At 32.6% G+C, this 24,900-nt stretch overlaps 1 protein-coding gene across 1 annotated transcript in view; it reads left to right on the top strand.

Annotated features, from left to right (window-relative positions):
* The window catches only part of LOC116432805 (uncharacterized), an 86,812-nt gene extending 62,927 nt beyond the window's left edge, over positions 1-23,885 (top strand). Inside the window, exons 4-8 of the mRNA XM_031990233.2 lie at positions 14,200-14,300; positions 15,244-15,392; positions 18,338-19,259; positions 21,768-22,283; positions 22,624-23,885. Coding sequence (XP_031846093.1) covers positions 14,200-14,300; positions 15,244-15,392; positions 18,338-19,259; positions 21,768-22,283; positions 22,624-23,079 — 2,144 coding nt within the window. The 3' untranslated portion in view covers positions 23,080-23,885. The remainder of the gene's footprint in view (positions 1-14,199; positions 14,301-15,243; positions 15,393-18,337; positions 19,260-21,767; positions 22,284-22,623) is intronic.
* Positions 23,886-24,900: the final 1,015 nt, after the last annotated feature.

The raw sequence follows: 24,900 nt of genomic DNA, 5'->3' as shown, positions 1-24,900 counted from the left end.
TGTCATTAAGGGGATCACCAGATCCTTGCATATCTTTAATGAGGGTCGTCTAGGGCATATGGCGTCATTTCACAGATTGAATACGATGAAAGTGGCGTGCTCTTCTATATATACCATTCTGGTTTTGAATATGATCGCACCACGTGATAAACTGTGAAGGATTATCTTATAGAAATGGCAGATAGCAAATACTATGGTTATATAATACTAGCATACAGTGCAATTAGGTATCGGAATATAATTACATAATTAGTACGAGCTTCAAAGGACCGTCATATTTTAGGGCTTGTAAAGAATAGGTCTAATTATTAATATTATACTCCAAATCAGATGTGAATATTTTCTTAAATAAAAATAAATATTCGATACTTAAAGATTTAATAGAAACTTTCATTTAATATTTAATAAGAACTCTTAACAGAATGACTCAAATCTAATGTTGCATTACAAAATCGCAAATATGTCTTTCCATAAAAGGATTATCAGATACAGTATTATATAATTGTTAAATTATAAACAATACATTGTCGTCAATTAACGAGGTGATGATGAAACGAAAATATTTCGCGAAAGAAAATCTGGTTGATCTTAAAACTTTTTAATTGTAAATTATAAAATGTGACAACTATGGAAATTAATATCTTTTCTGAGAAATTTTTTTATATCAATAGCAACTACAACAATCTACAGAGTTCTAGTGTTCGATACATCATTTAGCAAGTATTTCTACAGTCTTTACTTCTTTCTTTTATGTTTTCAGATGTGAAAACGTTCTTATTTATACACGATATTTCAAAAACATTATACATAAGTACGAATCGGAACATTTTGTACGTTTAGCAAGCAGGAATTCCATCTCAGATACGTTGACAATTGAAATAATTAAAGATTCGACTTCCAGAGTGCCCTGTTTTAAATTCCAGTCAGACGCAGGAACTTGTTCCTTGCATTTCATCTTATTTTTTTATTGTTTCTTAGTAATTTTTTATTTTTAATATTTTTTTAATATGATTTTTGGGTGTGCGAAAAATGTATATCATAAAATAAAATGAAACACATGTAATAATTCTTCGCATACCCCTTGCAATTAGAATTACTGACGAAACTGCATCTTATTAATCAGCAACATAACAATTAAATGTAATAAGTGAGCTACTCATTAGCGAAATCAATTAAAATTGATAAATATCTTCGTGAAAAATACGCACAATATAAAACAATCAAATATAAATATAATATAAAGCAATCGAAATGTTTTAAGATTAAATATTTACTTTTAATAGTGAAATAATATATCTTTCACAAGATAGACTTGAAGAGAACCTTAATATCATCCACGTCGTGAGGAACAAAAGAGAAACTGAAAAAGATGCAAAAAAGTTTTCTTTCAACGCACTTTAAAATCGCCTCATTTCCACCTTAATTTGGACGCTGTCTACGTCGTGTTACATTTCAACAATCGCGGTCATTTGCAAAATAATTTAGTCGTGCGTCGCGAAAGGTAAGGTGCGCACGTGCATGAATAAAAAAAAATATACAAGACAGTAAATGTAAATTCATTCTTAACGAGGTATTTCCATAGGTGGAGCCGCATGAGGTCTCTCAAATGAGGGTTGGGAGAAGATTGCGCCCTTGTCCCTCGGCGAGACGCAAACGAAATCGTCGAAGTCGTTGGGGCGAAATTCTGCCGTTAAAACGACGTTAATCCCTTTTATAATAATATCCGCGTAGATTGAAGGACAACTTAATTAGCCGAAATCGTTAGAATCTCCACGGAACACCGTGACGCGTTCCTAGTGGACTGAGACTCAGCGATTATGCAGGGTATGACGTGGACTCGCTATTATAGATTCATTTTCCTCGTAAGTGCCATGATCAGCTATGGGGATTGCTGTTATAGCCACGCATTACCCTGCAGTACGCTCAATTTTGCAAAATCGATCATGGGAACTGGCAGATAACTTTTCAATGATAATGTTACTTGGGAAATTCTAATAAATGTTTCTTAAACAAATATCTTTCTCTTCTTTGTTAATTGATTTGAAGAATAATTTATTTAACCGACATTACTGTATATTATGTAAGTAATAGGTTTATTTAAACAACGCGTAGTTTAAATCATTTCAACTGTAAATTAGGTTTTGTTTAGGTAAGCATATCAGAGAAATGTAATAGTTATCTATTATTAAACTCAAATCGAATATTGAAATAATAAAATTATTGTTATTCAGAAATTAACTGCTATTTGTTACGATCTTTTAATTTATCTTTTATTTTCAGTCAATTTTCTTAAGGTCTATTTATTTTTTACAATTGTTAGTGAAAAGTTTCATATGAATAATAAGAAAAGACATTCAACACTCGATATAGAAATGAGAACGGATTTATTGATTGTGAAAAATGATTAAAATTATACTGTCATATTGTCGATAACCATTTTTCTGATAACTAATGATGTATCTATACTATGAGCACTGAATTTAAATAAATCAATGGGATTAATAATTTTATCATACACAATACGTTTCTGTAGTAAGTTACTACTACTAATTATTTTTTAATCATATTATTGATTGAATAGAAACAAATGTTAAAAAATAACTGATTTCAACGGAAATAATTTTTCCTTTTTTCCAGTAAATTTTTCATTTAACTCTAACATATTTTTGCATTTAATTCACATTCGCTGCTTTTAATTTTGCGACTCACTGGACATTTCATCGATTTCGTTGCCAAAGCGATATGTGAACGATTCAACGACTCTGGAAACTGAGCTTTGAACGTGGTAATGTAATGAAATTTAACTTTCATCGTATGTGTGTAAACATCTTTTGAAATGGTCCGCGTCACGTTCAGTATCAAGCATAACTGATTCAGGGGTGAATTTCTCTATTTACCAACGGCTTCTTGTATTTTTCGATTTTCATTTATTAAATTAATGTGTTCAATTATTTAAATTAATTTTAATTGCCGAAAGGACCTCTTATTATTCCAAATAATAATAATAATATGGAAACAAACGCAATAATTTAATTATAAAATGTACGTGTTTTATGCAATGCGATATAATAAAATGAAATATAATTTAAAAAACGAAGAAAATGAAACAAGTGGAATGTTATATAAAAGTTAACTATATTCATCAAATTATTAAGATAGTCTAAATTAACTACGTGTTTGAATGCTAATACGGAAATAGATTCTATTGTAATACTAATTTGGCGTGCTGAAAATTTTATCTAAACAATTCAATTTAGCATATATCAAAGTCAGGACGCAACTTTTTAAACTTGTAATAGGGCTATAAAATCACAATAATCATAAAATATTAAGACAAGCAAGCGATTGATCGATGAATTTGTGCAAATAGCAAATTAGCTATGTTTCACCGTTATATGTCAATGCAAAAGTCAATACTCCAACCGAAGCAATATCAGATGATAACTGTGGCAATAAATTGATATGTCTAGCAACCTGGTGCAATAAAAAGAGAATTTAAGAAATTCGTGTAACAACTTTCGAATATTACAAACATTATAAATTTCGTAATATGTACTTCATAATAGTGTATTCAAATTGCGTTATGAAGTAACTAGAAGGTGAAAATATTTAAACCAAATTTTTCTGTGCGATCAATAGAGTTTGATGTTTTAAACGTTATTTTTTGTTTCCATAGTATCAATCAAAACATATAGAAAAATAAATGTAATACCTAACAACACAGCACAGAATTTATTATTGATAATAACAAATTGTTGAGTGTACACGAACACGTAACCAGATTCTTTTCACTAATAAAATAGAATTATATTTAATAATATGAAACGATAGTATATTAAGTAAACATGATGTAGTCTGTTAAAATTATTCTGTTGCCATTCTCTATTCACATTCCATATTCATCACAATTCGAACTATCTTTATAAAGTAAAAAAGTAAAAGCCAACTAATTAGAAAACAGAAATATTTTACAACAAAGAAAAGTAGTTCTTTGTAGATAGTCGCGTAAAAAAGTGATTGCGGTGCCCAGGTCGTATACTAACGAGTCCATGAGAATGATAAAAATATAAAACCATGTGCCGGCATGCGACGTTATTAAAAATCCCGGTCGCGCAGTAATTTCGCCATTAAAAAATTGCAATAATTAACCAGCGAAAAGAAACTAGGCTGGTCCAAGCGCATCGTAGTTTGAAAGCGCCATTAAGTTGGTATGGCAGCATTTTAGCCGTAGAAATTCAATCAGTCCGTGGATGCAGAAAGGGGTAGCTGGAAAGATAGGGTTGCTAATGTACAGAGCCTTCTGTAATTTTTTATATGTCCATTCAATGAAATTATCTAATGCCTCGTAGTTTTATTTGACGTTAAAAATAAATGAATACTAAGAAGGTGGTCTTCAATTTTAGTTATGTTTTAATTAAAGACAAAAATAATAACATTTAATAGTGAAAATTTACTATTAGGGAAATTCTCGCATACGGTGTATTTACACAACTTTGTTAGAATGTAGTAAACGTCGTTAATATCAAAGCTTCATTGCAAACGTACAACTAATTGTAAGCTGCATTTGTACTTAAGTTCTGTTTAAGAAGTACTTAAAACTAGTTAGAAAATGATTTGAAAATCACTTAAAATTTAACTATTGTTGAACCTTTACAACTCGTAAAATTTGCTAACTCCTTTCAGCTCTACTATGAAAGCCTGTGTAACTCGAAATACAAAATCTATACAACTCAAATTATTTGTCTTGTTTTTAATATGTATTTTAGCTCTATGATTCGAATTCAGAATCGACATTTATTTTTGCACATAAGGCAAAGTTCTATATTTTAAATTCTTTAGAATCATTCTCTTTACGATCATGTTACAAAACGCCTGTCAATCAATTTTTCGTTTATTAAGTCTTTTGCATTCGAAAACTATGATAATACAAAGCCTATATGTCTCGAAGATCTTCTACTTTCCCTTGCGAATCGACTTATTAAGGTTCGACAGTATTTAACAATTCTGTATTAAAAGCTAATACAGAAAAGAGAAACCTGATATTTATTATGCAATGTATTCAGAACAGAAACAAGAAATAACGAAACAACCCAATAAAACAAAAAATAACCTTCCAGATGTAAGAAACTTTATAACTTCATTCTATAACTTTATAGAAGTCTTAATAAATAAACTACATTGCTTTTCATGAAAACGTTCGTTATTCATTAGCACGTACCAATGTGTGGTTTCTGAATTTTCCTTCCGAAGACTCCGCACCAATACATACTATATAATAATTATAATTTTAAATCTAAGAATATCTTGCGATTAATAATGTTGAAAACACACATAAATATTTTCGTAATTAGAGTGTATTTAATTTGTTCCTCAGTTTCCCGTTCTTGCCTATAAAGTAGTAAATTCTCGCAGAAACCTGTAATCTCGTTATCAAAGATTTTTCTTGATCGGATAAAGACGGGATCTTCGAAGAAGGTGGAGGAAGGTAGGCGGGGAGTGTAAAAGAGAAATGATAGGAGGCAAAGGATGGACATAAGAGTCGCGGAGAGGGAATGGCATCAACGAGCAGCGCTTCATTTCAATGGAATTGGCTGCATCAATGCCAATTAATTAGCCAGTAAACTCCTGGCGGTCGACGGCCTCTGAGTAATTTCATTAGTCCTTGTTGCGGAGGGCCGTTGAATAAATAAGGTCCTGTTTTCGCCATGAATGCCGTCGTCCGGCGTTTCGGTAACGATTTCTCACGCGGCTCGCTCTCTAATCGTTCAATCTATCTTCAAGATGTTGCCGAACATCGACTTCCTCGTAACCTAATGTCCGGTGTCGAAATTTAATCGTCGCATAACGCTTCGAATGAAAAGAAACAGTAATTCGAAGTATATAATCCAAAAACTTTTATTTTTACCCTTTGCAGTCGGACTATTTATTAATTTCACTATTAATACCTCATTTCATCATTTATTAATTTTATTTATTATTACCAGCAATTTCAATAGAAAAAACGTATTCAAAGAGAAAAGTAATGTACTTTATTGCATTTTCATTAAACATGGATTCAAATGATACAATATACTTGAAGATAAAATTTTACAGTGTATAATAACAAATTTTAAATGGTTCCGCTCCGGAGCCCTCGAGTGCAAACTATTAAAAATGCTAAGACATCTGGGCTTTAACACTAGAATTACCTTACTCGTTAAAATTACGGGTTTCACATTTTTTTACTTTACAGTTATTGGTATTTTAAAGTGTTAAATCTACGAAACGATTTTCGAAATAAGTAGTTCCATTTGAATACTATAATGAATACTTGAAGGAAACGAGAAAAATATATTATTATAATTTCTATAAGAATTACACATCAATCGTATGAAATACTCGGTAGTTCTAGTGTTAATATTATTTTAATTCTTACTTAATGCTACAACCAATCAAAGGTGAGGCTAAAATCAGTTGTAATGAATGTTATGTTACGGTTCTTTTTATCTTGATATTTATACAGGTACTAGAAATATTATGCATCCGACGGAAAGACGAATCGGATCACTTTAAACTATAAAAATGTTGATCTTTAGTAGACAAATTATTTTCATAAAATTTCCATTTTAATGACTAACTTGGTTCAAATAAGAAAGTAACAAAATATCTTGTAGTAATCACCTTTTTTAAGAAGAACACTCAAATAAAAATCAAGATTTAGTTATTCTCCAAATAAAATATTGAAAATGTGTATTTTTATGTTATTTCTTACGTTGAAATAAATTATAGAAGAATTAGCTTTCTAACAACATTTTTTCCAATATACATTCATTTTATAATTTTATAACTTCTCCTTCAATTATGGAAAAAGTTTAATGATAAAATAAATCCTTACTTTACTCCACCCTAAAAATGATATTTTCAAAATTATATCTGATAGGTAACTGGTATTTAATTATCATCTGATGCCCACCGCCCCCGGCGGAATAAAGCGATGTTATTAATTAACCTTTGAATGGAAAACAGCGTACATTTATAAAGTAGCAATATGGTTCATTTACAAAAAGCAGCGTACGGTTACAATATTATTGTACTGTGTACTGCGAAGTTTTAATTGTAATTATTAACATTAGTTAAAATATTAACCTTTAAGTATATTCGAGTTTGACATCAACAATTCCAGATGACATTGTAAAAGCTTCAGTACTCAGTCTGCATACTCTGATAAGTGTTAATTGTGATCATTAAAGTTAAAACATTGTAAGACTAGAGATTTAGGGATTACGAATGAAACAGAACAAATTCAAGCAATCAATTGTATTATAAAGATATTTGTGAATTGATTGTGCCTCGAAAATTTATTATACTATATTATCATGTTACTGTCCATCTATCGTCGAATAAATACAAATAAAAAATTGCATCAAAGTTTCTATCAATTTTAAAAGTTAAATATTTTAATGAATTGTAATACATTGTATTATAATTTGCCAATTAAATGTAGTAATCACAAACGCAATAAAGGCAATTATATAATACACCTTTACTTCGACCCTATTTGTACCAGAAAAGTAGTATACTACCACCATTTTATTCCAAATAATGTCGTTAATAATGGCGCATTGAATGACGGTCCATTGTTATTAACACTAAAACTATCGAGCAATTTGAGTAACTTATTTCGAATTTTTTAGAAAAATTAGAGCAGTACGTGTCTTAAAGCTTGAAAGGTCTCCTAGTCTTGTATCTATGCAAATACACGGATTTCATTGTGAATCTTTCCCAATAACGCCTTCATCATTTAAATGCTTGCAAAAGAAAAATTCTGAAGTGTGTCAATTTGACTCATCCGGTAGTTTAAAAATATCTTGACAAAGAAGCAGACCTGTGAATAAAATTGATGTCGAGTCACGCTCGACATAGGAGCGCAAAAGGTTAATATTTGTTACATTTCACGTGTAAGAATCGACAATTCGGGTCAAAGTAGACCCGGCTTCGGTAACGAACATTTAATCACTCCTCTTCTAACTAGTGCAGGACAGATACGACTGCTCTGCTGTTAGTGCTTCCCGGGAAACAAGCTTTCGTGTACACCACCTACCGGAAGAATTAACTCGTTTACGTCGAATAATTCTTTTTAGTTGCTCCCCTTCGTTCCACCCGGAGAAATTGATGAGGTTTCGCTAGCGAAACTTTGTAAGGGAGACCCCGTGAGCGTACAGTGATTTATTGACGGCCAACAAAATAAATGATTTGAACCGCTTCTAACGATCTTTAAGAACACTGCAGAACAGATACGCCGTCCGTTTTTGCAGTAGCGCCAGGATATTATTCATAAATTTCGAAGGACCTTTATCTTTTTTAATTTTTGATTAGTGACCATAATTACAATGAAATAATCGAACGGGAACATATTTCAAGAGTTATTAATTTACATATTTAACTACATATTAATTTTTTATGAAGTTTCAAATATTAATGATACAATTCGTACAGTAATAATATAATACCACATAACAATTCAGAATCAATAATTTCGTTAATTCGTATGATGGAAGCAGTTTTATGGTAGTTTTTTTTTTATTTTGATATACATTTACATTAATCGCAGGAAAAGAAGAATTTGAATTTTCTTCGAGGGATGGTTTCAACTCTTCAAAGCAAAATTCGGCACCAAAGAAGATTGCAATCAATTAGGCTCGACTTCTTTTACTTGTACGCAAAGTTTAATAATTTTTTGAGTCTCCAGGTTCGATAACTTCCCTTGTTAGTGAAATACTAATTAAAATCGGACCTCAATTCACTATTAACAAGAAAACCGCACCAACTTTTTTCGCTACCTAATAAGCAACTAGATAATGTAACATATGAACTATGATACCAAATCATCACTAATTATTTCCAATAGCATTCCCCAGATTACGAAAAAATAAGTAATATTGAATTCTGAACGCGTTAACACTAAAACTACCAAACATTTAATAAAACTAATATGTAATCCCTATAAAAATTGTAACAGTAGATTATTTTCGGTTTCTTCAGACATTCATTACGGTATTCAACTGAAACTATTTATTTTCCAAATCATTTCGAATATTCTATGCTTTTAAGATATGAATAATTTCGAAACAAAATCAGTGATTCTGACTGTTACGGTAGTTCTAGTGTTAAAGAAACCATGAATAACCCGACGAATAACGCGGGACGAAGTGTATTAAATAAACAGGTTGCCGCGTTTCAACTTTCTCGGGCGAGTGTTTGTCGCCCGAAGAATACCCTCGTTTCCGTTTCGCTACGCGCACTTATTTTTAATGTCCCCGGCTCTCGACTAGTCCTCTCAGTATGCACTCGGCTTAATACGACTATACAACGGCGGACGAAACGTTAAGTCTCCTGTTTGCGCGATTGTCCTAACAATATTCGTGGCGCGGACGCGATACGGCCGGGTATTATTTGCGCGGTACAATGGAAGCGTCGCGCGTGTAACGATATAAGCATGAATTACGTCCATCGGCTGCTGCCGCCGCCCGATACACTGGCTTTTCGCCACCCTAAAGCAGGGTCCACATCCGCGCCACGGTAACTCCGTCGCGCACACTGTCTGTCGGGGTAGAACAATGATATATATACAGGCCATCCGATTTTCAAACTATTGTCGCAACACATAGCGCGGCCTTGATTCAACGGATCGCGATGATCCGCGGTCTTCGTCATCCAGGATCTTGGTTATTCAGGATCTCGACTGTTTCGAATCTCATGGAAAGAGTTAGAGCGTATTTTACAACTCTCTTTAATTTCAGAAGAAAACGTATCTGTTTAACCTGTTGACTGTGGAATTTAGTTTGGAAAATCTCTCGTTTTGCGCCCAATAAAATCAGAAAATGAAGTGTGTACTCGTCAAACGCAGGACGAGTGCACCTAAAGTATATTTTCATGAAAAACTAAAGTAACATAAAGGAAAATTACATGTTTGTCTAAATAATAAAGAATTCATCGTTGAAGGAATTAGTATCATTTCAAGCTTAGGACGCATATACTCGTCAAACGCAGTTAACTGGTTAACACGATCCGTGCCATGGGAGGTTTCGGGTATATTTTACTTATGAATTGTCTTGATTTTTTTAATAAAATATTAAGTTGTATTCAAGTTTCTGGTAATATTTATATATTTTGATATTTTTCTTTTACGTTCTCGCTGCTTCGTAACGTATACCAGCATCCGTGACCGTATGTCCTGTGAAAATATTTTCTTACAGAAATTGGCATGTACCATGTATGGTACACGTGGCACGGAAGGTGTTAAAAAGTTTACGAATGGTCTGAATTTGTGTAGGATGTTGATATGAGCAATCTCTAGAAACTTGACACTTGGGCAACTGCCTGAAAAAGGAGAATTTTCATTAATTATGATTAAACTCAATAATAAACTAAGTAAGGCAAATAAATGACAATTCGTTGATAAGGCAAAAGTGGAAGATCTCTGAATTTGATTGGCTGAGCGTTAACATATTCCAGACTTCTTCTTTTTACGATTACTGGAAAAACTAATAAACGATTTTTTTTGAGAAGTCACATTCATTTAACAGTACGTAAACTCAATTGTAAATAAATAGAAATCTCGAAGATGCACTCTTGGAGTTTCTAAAGGAAAATTTCAAAAAGTAAATCTGACTGCTCGATAGTTTTAGTGCTAAATCGTATTTCCACGACTAGAATCGTTCATGAATTAAGTTATATTTCGCTTTATTGATTTTTATCTGAAGGTAATATAGGTCTTTACAAAAGCGTTTTAGATTGTATCCCTTACCGTTTTATATTGCTAACCCTTCGAGTGCCAGTTGAAACTTCCATACATATTCAAAAAATGCCAGACAATTTTAAACGAAGATGCATGGTTATAAACAAAAATTTATATTTCGCTCAAGTTTGGTCTAAAGTTCATACAGTTTTTACACAATACTGAACACATTCCTTCCTTTATTACTAATAAATCAAAAATAAACCTTCGCAAGTACATGAAGAAGAGATATATCGGTCCTTGGCACTCAAAGGGTTAAATTAAATTGTTTCAATCATTTCAACGTATATGTAAAGAAGGTGTGTACATTGAAATTTAAGAGAATAATTTTCGGCTAAAATTACCAGTCAGCGAAGTATTAATTTCAATGTTGATTACGTGCTTTTTTTAAAGTGAGTTTTCTGTTGTTATTGACAATAGAGAGACGGGAGTCGGATTCTTGTGTATATGATGAATGTAAATTGGGCAGATAATTTTGTTTACAAGCTTTTCTAGCGTGTTGATTAAAGAAATTAAAAGAAGATAATATATTGCACATGCAGTGGTGATCTACCAGAACAAAACTAAAATACTATATGTGCAGTAGTCGTCCACGAACGCGTTAACCCTTCGTTGGTAATATGATCTTCCAGCAATGTGGCCAGCAATGTGGCCAGCAATATGGACCTTCTATGGTTGGACTTGATGTCATTTTCATATCATCGTGCAATAAAAATTGAAAATCGTGGTGAAGTCCTGACTAAATGAGATTTTCGGCAGACCTTTAATAGTCAATAATGTCGGCGGCTGGTTAAAATCCACCGGTTGAAAGAAAATTAACGAAAATGAAATCATTTCCTATAAAAAAGGTGCATGAGATTTGAGGTAAATTGAAGAGTGTAATCTTTACATATTGCAATGAAACATCTCTTAAGGCACGAATTACTCAAATTCTAAAATTCTAAAAATGTCATATTAAGTAATACTTAATTTATTTCAAACTTGCATTTACTAGTAAAAAATTGTAAGAAATATAACATGACCTTCTCCCGTATAATACAACAGCTAATATTTGGTGCAATATAAGGACGCGCCCATAAAAATCGTTAACGGTATGCGATTTAGTATGGTATAATATTCTGAAATACAAACTTGGCGAAATCAGATAGATAAAAAGAAGTTTTTCAGTAGAATGATGAATGAAGACGTAATTATATCAATTCATTTTCTAATCCATTGAATTTTTAATCAAGATGCCTTAAAGAAATAATTTTTGAATTTTATATTAATGTCACATTGCAAAATGTTCATTTTTTCAACTGAAAACAATATGATTAACGATATATGGATAGATATTCACATAAATAAATATTTTCTTGCTTCACTGTACGTGTAACAAAAAAATTCTGTTTTTACTCTTCAAATATGCTTTCAATAATTCCTTTTCGGATCTCTATTATACGCTGGGACTCAATTTATCCCATCTACATATCTCTCAATTAAATCGGTTATTTGAGGTTCTACTGTGTTCCGAAATATACACTGATAAAGGAATATATCGACCCCCGGCGATTTTGATCAAATTTATATAGAAGGGAATTCTCGACATATTTTGCACTCGTTTAAGTATTGGCAATAGTTCATGTAGAAAACGTGAAAGCAACTTTCCAAGTTAAGGATTGAAAATACATATTCTTTTAATACTTCTGAAAATAAGGGGCACAATACTTTTAACAAATTGTGTTATTTTGAATCCTGAATTCAGTCATATAAAAATTGATAAAGAAAACTATTTGCTTAAATTGTACAATACATTACGAATTCGATATTATTTACTTAATATTACTGTATTTTCATAGAAACTCTATATATGAACTGGAAATCAAAACAGGAAACATATATTTCTTGAATACTTTCTTTAACATCAGTTGTTATTATTATATACTTCTCATATTTTTCTGCATGAAGAAAAGATATTATAAACTTTTACAAATGTTTTACAAATGTTTTCAATCGTAATTCTATGCTGTGTATTATTAAATGTTCTCCTGACAGAAAAAGTCCATTTTTATCATAAAACTTAAGTGCCTTTAGTAGTGCATCATTTCTAAAATAAGGAATCTGAAAGATGAAATACAAGGCTAAACTACTTTAGATAGTGTTCACAGTGGTGAAACTAAACAAAAAGTGAAACGGTAGCGATTTCTTATGTCTTCCAGTGGGTTTTTAAACGCAACGAAATAAATCAATCGAAAGAAATTCTTTATAATACGAAACTAATTGTTGATTGCATTGTAAATCAATAATTTTATTATAATCATCAAACTTCTGACATATAAATTGACATCTACGTTTAATATAATTTATTTCCAGATACGAAATCCGTATGTGTTCTTTTTTTAAGATGGCTTTTACTTTTACAATTGTTACTTTCAATAATAATTATTAATTAAATTGTTTACCGCCCGCTGGATTTTTATTTATATTTTCATTTCAACAACTCTACGAATCGGACAGTCAAACTTGCATTTTTCGAAATATTAAAAAAACAATGTCACTGAATTTCATACTTTTCTTATAGCTTCATAAGCATGCATGTAGACCGAAAAATTAGAGTACTTTACATTTTCTGATCTTTGAGCAAAATCAATTGAAATCTGTCCAAAAGTACAATGTCTATGTCACGGTACATAATTATCTTTTTGAAAGCTTTCAAGTATTTCGCAATGCGTAAGGCTTAGGTTGAATAGTTCAAAATTACTATGCAGTTCCCATTCAATTGGATCCTGATTGAAGGTCGCGTCGCCTTCAACCAATGCAGCACGAGGTGCGCTGTAAAAGCTTTTCATATTCTATACAGCGGGCTGAGATAATACTGCATATTTGTTTTTCCAATAGTTCTTTCATTTTTGAAGAGATGATTAAGAACCTAAAACATGAAATAATTGCTGAAAGTATTCTAAAAGCATATAGCATAATAATAATACAAGCAAAAATATGTTTAACATTTATTGCTATATGACAAATACCACAAATTTCAGAAATATATTCTGTATGTTGGTTTACAGTCCACATATACGAATTTGCAGAATATAATAACATTTAGTAAAAAAACTTACTAGAAGGAATCGAAACTTTTAATATATAATTTAAACAATTGATTTTCTTTGTTAATTTCTTACGTGTTCAAATTCCCAATACAAAATTGTACTGTTCGACAAGGAATTTTCCCGTCATCCTCCAATTTTTGAAAATATTCCAAAATATATCTTCGATTATTAATTAAACCGTGCCAAAGATTTAAATAGATTCTTTTAATTTATATTTTATTACTTTTCTATACACATATATATTAACAATATTGTATTAAGCAATATTATTTACTAAAATCAAACAAACTTTTACCACATCAGCAATTACAATTGAATTGTGTTTTTCCACAGGATGCAATCGGACTGTCAGGAATTCCGTTGGCTGGATAAGTTGGACAGGCCGAATGGGACGCTGTGTCGTTCGTATTAGGGCACCAGCTAGAGACCCACAGGTTTATACAGAATCTCATATTATAACATTGCTTTACAGACGAAAATAATATAGATATATTTTGAAAATAATTTAAACATTTTAATTACATTAAAGTTATTAGACAATTAATGATTAATAATTAAAATAAGATTAGCCGAAAAGTTTGGTCACCTTTTAAAACCACATATATGATGTACAATACAACCTGCGGCCCGATTTCAAATTCTTGTGGCCCGCGACACGTTTACAATGACATACCGCAGGCTGTAAGCCGCAGCAAATCACTACAAATGCTATATGATAATAAATAAAATAAATAAAATATACAATATGACTTCGGGCACTTTATTTGATGCGAAATTTAAAAAATCATCTTTGACAGTTAACCTGGTAATCCTGAATCTCTCAACATAGGTATGAACACATCCGTACTTGGTGTAAACTCGTATGGATGTAGTAAAACCAGGTAAAAATCGAGAAACTTAAAAGAAAAAAAAGTATGTAATAATAATATTAAATAAATACTAATCCAGACCCAACTCAAATGACACCAACGTGACCTTCAGTTAAGAAACAAAGATGATCCTATAAAACATTCCTGAACAGTTTCAAAAGAAGAATGGTGTAAATAACAAATTTGTATAATCATGTCTTTTTTCAATTTACAATACTAATCCAGACCCAACTCAAATGACACCAACGTGACCTTCAGTTAGGAAACAAAGATGATCCTATAAAACATTCCTGAACAGTTTCAAAAGAAGAATGGTGTAAATAAAAAATTTGTATAATCATGTCTTTTTTCAATTTCTTTTTGGTTACCGTTGAAAGAAAATATATGCTGCCTTCCGTTGAACCTTGTAACAAGTATTAAAGTACATAGGAATATGCTCTCCTCAAAATATATAAAGTTAATCGTTATTAAATGATCTAATCGTTGAAAGAAAATGTTATCTGTGCAGGTAATCGAGTTGAAAGTCCGAAGATTACAGGTTGGTTTCTTGAAAAATACTAAATGCGAGGGTGCTTATATTCAATTCTCGGATGGGAACGAAGATCTTGAAGATGAATCAGGACGATATTGCGGTCACGTAACTGGAAACATAACCAGGTACACAACACTTCGGTTAATTAAAATTTTAAATGCAAGTGAAGAAAGCGTTATTAATCTGTGCATGTTATTTACTTTTACCACTACACGTTGATTTCCATCAAGCTGTACAACATTTTTTAATAACGGTCCAATGAATCGTGAAATAAGATAAAGAATTTCACTTTACTTATAATATTTCATGTACTTAATTATTACTTCTTTTATTTTATTTTTGTCTGTATGCAGATTAATTAACTTGATTAACTTCAATGTCGTATTGGTAAACGCAAGAAAATTAGTATTGAATTCCCGGTATTCCGATTGTGAAACATGAAATCAGAGAGTATATAAAAGAGATTTTCATTGATGTACCGCTAATGAAAAATAATTAACCAACACGATTATAATATTCACAGCATGTTATAAACCAAATGTGTATACCTTTAGTAGATAATGGATTAAACAGACGCCTGGGGTTTGAAACACAGCACTTCCAAGCCGCTTATAAACGCGCATTTAATGTGTATAGGTGTTGCCCATCCTGATAAACCCAACGTTTTGGTTTGCTTTAATTTCAATTTACTCACACTCCTCTGTCACGGTATTTGCTGGCATATAACTAAATATTCTGCCCATTACAGAGCTCAATTTCATCCAACTAATTTTCCAAGTGTTTCTGTCATATTTTACTATGGGAACAATTGCTCTTAATACGTACAACATAATATCATGCTATCGAAGATATGCAACATCGATGAAGTGGTTAAAATATATACACACAAAACACGTTCTACAGAAGTGCAACATTTCACTTAGGAAAAAATAAAACGTGTAGACATTTTATATTAAACATTCAAGTTTTAGATATTTCAACAGGATGTACAATATTTTTTAATTCGTTGGTGTTAGTAATAATTATTGAAAGTTTTTGATGTTATAGTATTTCAAACAATATTATTTTCATAATATATCGCGTTAGAAAAGTCAGTGTACTGGCGAAAAAGAGCAATTAATCAATTAAATTTCTATTGTTACACTTACCGAAATTTGAAGCAATTAACTAATAGTCGTAATGACGACATAATATACATATTTATCATAACATAAGGAATTTAGGTATTTGCACATTATATGCAAACGAATTTCTCGTTTATTAAGAAATTGATATTCAAAAATTCTAGGCACGTACGTCTGAACATCGAATGGAAAATGTTTTTACCAATAGAAGCTCTTTTACTATCATTTTTAGAAACATATACAGACACATAAAGCATGTGTAACAAATTTGCTATTACTATCAAAATTTAGTTCTGTCACCTACAAATTTCCAATTAATTGCATGCATATGCTAAATATTGATTTGTCAACATTTGGCAATTTATCGTGAAGAAGCTGTTAATCATTTAAGTTTCATTACGTTACATTAATTTTCTATAAAATAAATATATTATAATTATAATTTTTACTTGTCATTACTGTATATTACATAACATAGTAATAAAATATTATGTTTAGTTACTGTTCTATTATAACAAACGGTTGCCTTCGATGAAACTTATTTATCTTAAGATCGTAACATGTTCCATTTTGTTCAGCGAAAATACACATACAAGTAAAATGCAAATAACACCCTAAGTAAAAGCTTAAAAAGGTATAAAATAGTAGCAAACAGAATGTATTCCAAATGTGAAGTTGTCGACGGGAAATTGTAAACAACGTTGTTTAACGATGGCTCTCATACCATTAACCGAGTGTACTGTTTATTGACTTAACTGTGTCACATGAAGTGTAACGGTAGAAAATTTCACAGAAATTCCTACAATTCATTTTTTCCCAAAAATTATATCAACCCATTTTTCCTTAAGCTATTTTCGAAAATCCCTGCTCTTCATTGAAAACGACACAACATAATAAATATAAATTTAGCACTAAAACTACGGAGCAATTAGTGTGACTTATTCCCACTTTTTCATAAAAATTAGAACACTACGTTTCTTCAGATTCGAATGGTCTCCTAATCCTATATCTGAACAAATACACAAATTTAAATTAAAAATCTTTCGCAAACGCCCCTTCGTAATTGAAATGCTTGCAAAATGAAAAACCTGAAGTTGGGTCAATTTGATCCTTACGATAGTTTTAGTGTTAAAAAAACAAGATACTCTTTTTTTGCATTTTCAAAAATACTAAATTCGAGGCGTGTTTACGCAGCACAAAATATAAAATTTTACAAACAGGTCCAACAGAAAATCCCCTAGCGTCCGGCATGCAATAAATCAGAAGTCCTGGACATATGTACATAACAGATCTAGTCAACTTAAAAAGACGATGTCCAGACCTCTGGATTTATGCAGGCCCTGGTTGTTTCCGTGACACGTCACGTCATCATTGTCAGGGAGTAGGCAGCACACCTCCACTCGAATTTCCCCGAAATACAGTATACCAAAAACGCCACCGAGTCGGACAAGAAAAATTCAGAAACGAGTAGATCTCATCAAGCCAGCGTCCGAGAAACATTCAACTGTAATTGCATACGAATATTAACGTGTTCTTTAAACATTCTTCTATCATACATTCTGAGAATCACGTCTTCCTCTCCTACAAACTAACGATCTTCCATCACAATTAAATTTGCGTTGGAGGTAAGCATTGCAAAACGTAGAGTTCACATTCGTGTCGCAAAAATTTTCTTACGCCGTAACAAGGCGTATTAACTTTTTTCAAGAATTATTACATATAATAATGATAGAAGCACAGCTACGGTTTTACATAACACAAATACAAACACAATGTAGACTTTATATCGAATGAAAAGAAATTTGAAATTTCTCGAACGCTACTGCAAATTCCAAACAGTGATTTATATTCATATGCGTATGTGACCCCGCGCCGTACCCCTCCGTGCAAACACACGAACATCGTATATTCTAAAGGGGATTCCCCATTTTAATTACCCCGCGCAGGTTGTTCCTGAGAAAGGGGCCGAACCTGACGATCATAATGGATTCGGACGCAAAGTTCGCCGCAGAGAATCCGGTAATGTTCTCCGCCCAATTCTCGATTTTGCCTGCCCAGCTGGCTATCGAACGGCACCGCGGCTTCTCGCCGTCCCCTCCGTCCGCGTGTCCCTTGGAATGTGCCGTACGTAAAGATCGAAGATCCTGTAAACTGGTGTCCCCGGGTTATCCGGGTGTCTACCCGCGCGGTATCAGATGCAGGATCGCGATGGAGTCGTCCGCGGGTCGTTTCAAAATCGGCGGCCAACCGGACGACCTCTTCGATCTGATGAACCGCACGTCCCAGGACGGCTGCCAGACGGAGAACTGCGAGCAGCACGTGGAAATCGTGGCGGATGTCCCTGAGACGAGGGTCGCCGGATCGGATGGACAGTATCCGCCGAAAAATAAGCCCGGAAGGAGACGCAGGAGTCCCGATCACGAGGAGGAACTGGAATTTATCATTGGGCAAACGTCCCGCAAGTTCAGGAGGGGCAGGAATAATCGGAGAAGACTTAAGAAAGTGAAGAAGGAAGCTGTTGGATCAAAGGCTCCGATCAATTCCCGCGGAAAGGAGGTGGACAAGGATGCCCGGAGGAATAACGACCGTCTAAAAGAGATCACCGAGCAGTCCTCCGCAGACGTTTTCCCCGGCAAAACCGGCTCCAGGCTATCTGCCGGCTATCGCGATCAGGGCGCCCGGTCCGAATCTATCCAGAAGCGACTTCGTCACCCGCAACGCGTCCATAAGAAGTCTATGGGTCTGATAAGCCCGAAGAAGAATTCCCATCGTGATCTGCAAGACATATCGGACGTGAGGATACTGCCCGACGGAACGCACGAGGTCGCCAGAAAGCGGTTGATCCAGGAGAAAGTCAGTTTGCTGCAGGTGAGTCATCCTTTTAGAATATGGGGTAGGTAGGTGCATGTAGATCTATTACGATTTGCTAAGATACCAATCTTCATCGATCGTAATACGCCGGAATATTAATCGCAATGATGAATCAGATGAATAATTGAGAAGGAACTCTTGTCCGTGATTTTATGTCATCGTTTGATTCATGGTTGCTTGTCATTGAAAGGGCTTACGTGCTATTGGCAATGTGTCACGAGAGATGTTTAGGAGAAGTGTTTACAAAAGAGCCTGCGTGATAATATAAATTCATGTAAATTTCTAAGAAAACTGTATTATTAGACTATTGAGATTTATTATGTATAGCCTTTGTTCATTGAGATTTATTATGTATAGCCTTAGAAATCATTTTGTGAAGACAGTTTCGTAATTTCTAACGTTATTCGGTTCCGTTTGCATAAACAATCATTCGATATAGATTTAGTATAGTATCACGTTCATTTATTAATGCTTTTCCTGAAGAGAAATTTTAATGTTAAATTTTATAAATTCCCTCATATAAAATGATATAACAATCTTTTTCGAATTATTATTTAACCTGTTAACTGAAGAATTTAATTTGAAAAAACTCTGATAATGCTCGCAGTGAAATCAAAGAATGAAGTGCGTATTTATTAGACGCAACCCAAATACGCCTGAAATATATTCTAACTAAAAGCTAAAGCAACGCGAAGAAAAGTTACATGTTTATCTAAAAAAAATAAATAATTGATCGTTGAAAGAATTAGTACCGTTTTGATTTTAAGACGATGTCTATACTCCTCGAAGGCAATTAAGTGGTTAAAAGCATAGTTTTTCAATACAGCGTGAACATTGAAAAATTTATTAGTAGTTTCCGGTAATCTGTTAAGTGACCTCATACATTATTAACAAAGTTTTCACAAGTGTTGTTTTTTTGTTGCTGCATTTGTTTTCCTTTGCTCACGTTTTATAAGATTGCTATGAAAAAATCAACAATTATTGTAACACGAACTTTTTCTCAGAAATCTATAAATATTCTTGTGGCTAATTTTATTTATACTTCAACAGAAAAGCTGATTCTATTTTATAATCATATATGTATAGTAATGACTACTTTTACACTCTCTTATAATGTACAGTAATAATTATTTTACACAAAAACTTTTTAAAAGAAGTTATAACTCTCAATCATCGACGGGCAATTTTAAAAATCATCACGTTCTATTATTTTGAGAGCAATAGCATAAATAACCCCTTTGTCAGTATTTAAAAATACGATTACGTAAATATTTTCCTCGAAGATTGACACAGAAAATCAAAAACAAAAATAGAATACACAAGAAAAATAAAAAGTATATGTTTATGTATTGTTTCCAAAAAATGGTAGTCTGACCACACAAAAGTTTTCGTTGTCTCGTCGTTGAACGTTGCGCATTAGTTTTTTTTCTTTACGTACTTTTCCAGGAAATCCCCTCGGATTCCACAAAGTTCCTCCGCATCCCACATTAATTATTAACTTTGACATGCTACTTTCTTAGTTCAACAACATTCCAAATATCAAGTAAATGAAATCGTATGTTTACATTGTTTCAAACGTAAATTAAAAGTTACATTTAGTTCAATATCAATACCACTGATTTGTATTTGCAATTGTTCAAATCGTGGGATTTTGAAATTGAATAATTCAAAAACATTCTTTTTTTGTCTCGATTCGTGATTCGAATAAACCAATTAAACAATAATAAGTAATAAATAATTAAAATAAACCAATATGATCTATTCTTCAACTGAAGTGTATTAAAAGCTATTTTCTATCAAGAAATAACCTAACCATTCTATACAGGGTGTCCCATAAATAAGTGGAAAATATTCTGGAGACGGTCTCAACGTAGAGTAGGGCGAGGATAAAAGTCACGTTTTTCGTATAAATGATCGTGAAATTTAATAATAACAATCTGGAGATGTCTTTTTTTATTTTTCGTAAACCGTAACTATCGTGCTTTATTTTTTCACTGTCCTGTTTTGACTGATAGTGTTATTGTTTATTAAATTAGAGTATAAAATATTCGTCAACTCAAAATGGACTTTTTGCCTCATACTGATACCTCATAAATTATTTTCTAATTAACAGCTATTTCTTAAATAAATCCTTTTTTACATATACGACTTATTTTCTACCACTCGTTCTCTAATCAGGACCCAAAAAATTGTATTGTGTTCTCTATTACCCTTTTTGCAAGGTGTTTCATTATATTTAACAGTAAAATTTTTATTTTATAATGCAACACTCTAATACGTAGATTTTAAATGAACGCAGGACAAATCTTTATACGGAGCAAGAAGTATCAAAAAGCGACCTTATGTCCCAATAGTACCTCCGTAGCTTTTTCGATGTATACATTGAAAAAGATTATCACCCAGAAATAAATCAAAGCATGTACATATTGCTAAAGAAATATACAATAGAATAAGAAAGAAACAAAAACAAAAGCAGTGATCATTATGTTTTCTTTCTTTGCTAAGGTTCCCGAATATCGGTATGTGAGAAGAGGCCGAATGCAAGAGAAATTAGGGAGCAGCAGTTGCGTTGGCGACTATCTCGCTATCTTGGAGAACGTAGACGGGAAAATTTTCGAAATTTCGAAATTCTGCGGCGAGGGTCACGTGCCGCGGATTTTTTCGCGAGGAAAGCATATTATCATCGAATTCTTCGCAGAACAGGATGGCACGATAATGCACGACGGGTTCCAGTTGTCACTTCAAGAAACTGAAGAATCGTCGGCCGTGCAACATGATGGAAACTGCGAGTTCATTTACAAAAGCTCGGAGCGCACCAGAGAAAATATCAAGTCTCTGCAGAGCTGGTACCCGCCCAACACTCTTTGCAATTACAAATTCATTGGGAGATCTTCTGAGAAGATTTCCATTCATATGAAGATAATTAGAAATGAACCGGAACAGGAGTACGCGACCCAGAAGCAAAACTTTTCTTTGAATTACTGTACCGGAAACGAGATCGCTGTTTACAATGGGATACAGGTGAGATAGTGAACAAAGAGTATAGCAGGATAAAGGGATCAGAAGTACCCTTAGCCCGATTTTGTTCGTCTTCGATTAATTTTAATAACTTTGTTTTTTTCTCATTCGCGCGTTATTTTTTAAAAATCTAAAATATCAAAAGTTACATAATGTAGGCACTATACAAAACACGCGACAGATATAAACGTGCAATGAAAAAAATTTCAGTTACGATCATTTATACTTTACCCTGTCGATCGTAGTACCGATGGTATATAGAAATTCTTCTCATTTTCCTTTCCTTCTTCCTTCGTGTAACATTACTATTTTTGTATTAATTATAATAATATTCAATTTACAGGCAAACAATAGTATTCTAATGTGGTCCTACTGCGACGTATCTCACCAAGACATCAACAACATACAAGTTCCGCTCACATCCACCGGAAAAGAACTATTGATACAATATTACAGCGCGAAAGGTTCGTACGATGGACAAGAATTCATTTACACAATATCATACAAGTTTACAAAGAAATCGCAGAATTCGACGACCAGGCGGCAAGTGCAAGACGAGAATTTCAAACTGATCTCCCTCAGGCCAGTGAATTTTTCTGCTTTGAACTTGAACGAGAGTGAGAACTGCAACTGCGATTTTGGCGACAGAATCGGCAGTTTCAAAAACTGGTTCATGGTTCTCGTTGTCCTGGGAGTCGTGTCCTTCCTCGGGGCTATTTTCACTATAATCGCGCTCCTCGCAAAGTGTATCAAAATGAAATCGATGGAGAAGAAGCTTCTCCAAACCCCGAAACTGTGAGATCAATCAAACTTTTGTACAAATTTCTATTTATGGAAATAAAAAATGTTTTTACACCCAATAATTATCAAGTACCCGAACCTAGACTCTACACACTGTAAAAAATTGACCGTATTAGTCGTCGCGTCGTTCCAGTAAAGAAACGAAGAGGAACGAAAGGATGCGGCCAAATAAGGAGGTCAAAGCTACCCTTCAGCCAAATTAAATTGATGTTCAACCATTCGATAGCTTGCCAAGAAAAAATAATTCGTGCCAAGTTTCGGGAGGATAGCTGTAAGAAAACATCGAGGTTATTAGGGTTTCTCTTATTTTTTTCTATTTACTTAAAATATCTGAAAAATGAGACTGGGGTATATTGTAGTTAACAAAGAATATGTTAAGAAATCCTTCCGAATTTTTTGGTGCAAAAGCTGGATTTTTATTATGTTTTAACATCTTTGATTTTATATGAATAAAATTTCGAATTAAGCAGTGAGAAAGATAATTCATAAAATATATCTACACATTGTAAGATTTTTATGAGAATGTTTGCATTTGTTTAAGTAAGGGAAACAAAACAAAAAGGGATCTCCTGGTTTTCTTTTGTAATTTCATTTCTGGTCAAGATAAAGAGCTGAAACTTAGGTGTGAACTTTTGTTTCTTGACAAGCTATTAAATAGTCCAGCGTGAGTTTAATTTCGTACATGGGCACTTCTAACCACTTTATGCGATTATAACCTTGCAGCAAAATTTTTGCTTCTTGGTTCCAAAGTCCAACATAATTGCAAGAGAAATCTTGAAAATTTTCTACTTGAAAAGTTCCGTGCTTGCAAGGACTTAACATAAGACTTTACATACAGAACGTTTTTTACTGTACGAGAAATATTGCGAGAAATAATTCATTCATTAAAAATCTAAGCAATTTATTTTAATTACAAAAATGTATTGTGTCTGAATATATAAATGTAGATTATTTAAATATTTAAATTTATACAAAATTTCATTTGCTTTATTAAAAGGTTTCAAAGATGAACAGGACAAATATATATCTTCTCAAACTTAAGATATCTTCCTCTGCGTAAGTTTACCTTTTTGAGGTAAAGTAGCTATTAAATTAATTTATAGAATTTTTCCATCATAAATCTGATTAGTTTTGCTTTTGGATTTAATTAATCCAAACTTTACATCAATTGTAAGTTTCATTGATTTCATGGTTTTCGATCAATTGATTTACACAACTGAGACACTTACATAAAAGAAAAACTAAAATAGCATAAATACGCATTTTTATCATAATCTTATTCTTGCAATATTTGCCAAATATTAAACAGCATTCTGTATAATTTTGTATCTTATTCCTTAAATTGAACGCACATTATAGTAACTGTGGTTTATTGCTGCAACTTGTAAATAGTAAATATATGTGTACATCGCGCTCAACATATCTGGTTAGAAAATAAGAAAATCGTATTGTTATGATGGCCACGTGACACGTGGTTGTTATTGCGAAAGAAAGCGATACAAAATATAATATATAAAAGATATTCGTATAAGAAAACTGTACTATTTATTAGGTAATGGAAAAAATGGAGGGGTCAGTTATAAAAAGTTCTTTTCGATAGTAATTAATAGAATGCGATTATTTGTTACGAAATTCCATCCAGTTCAGATGTTAGTTTAGAAAGATATCGTTTGCGCTCAATAATACTATAATTAAATCAAATATATGTAAAATTATTAATTACATTGACAGACGATGAATTAGAAACGTAATTTATTCAATGAAAGATCGGTAAACGTTTTGTCATGCTAAAGTACGTCGTTTCTTGTTAGCGCTCGAT

Source organism: Nomia melanderi, chromosome 1 (genome assembly GCF_051020985.1).
Source record: "Nomia melanderi isolate GNS246 chromosome 1, iyNomMela1, whole genome shotgun sequence".
NCBI classification, from domain to species: Eukaryota; Metazoa; Arthropoda; class Insecta; order Hymenoptera; family Halictidae; genus Nomia; species Nomia melanderi.
Note: the sequence above shows the minus strand (reverse complement) of the source record. Positions and strands in the feature narration are given on the sequence as shown.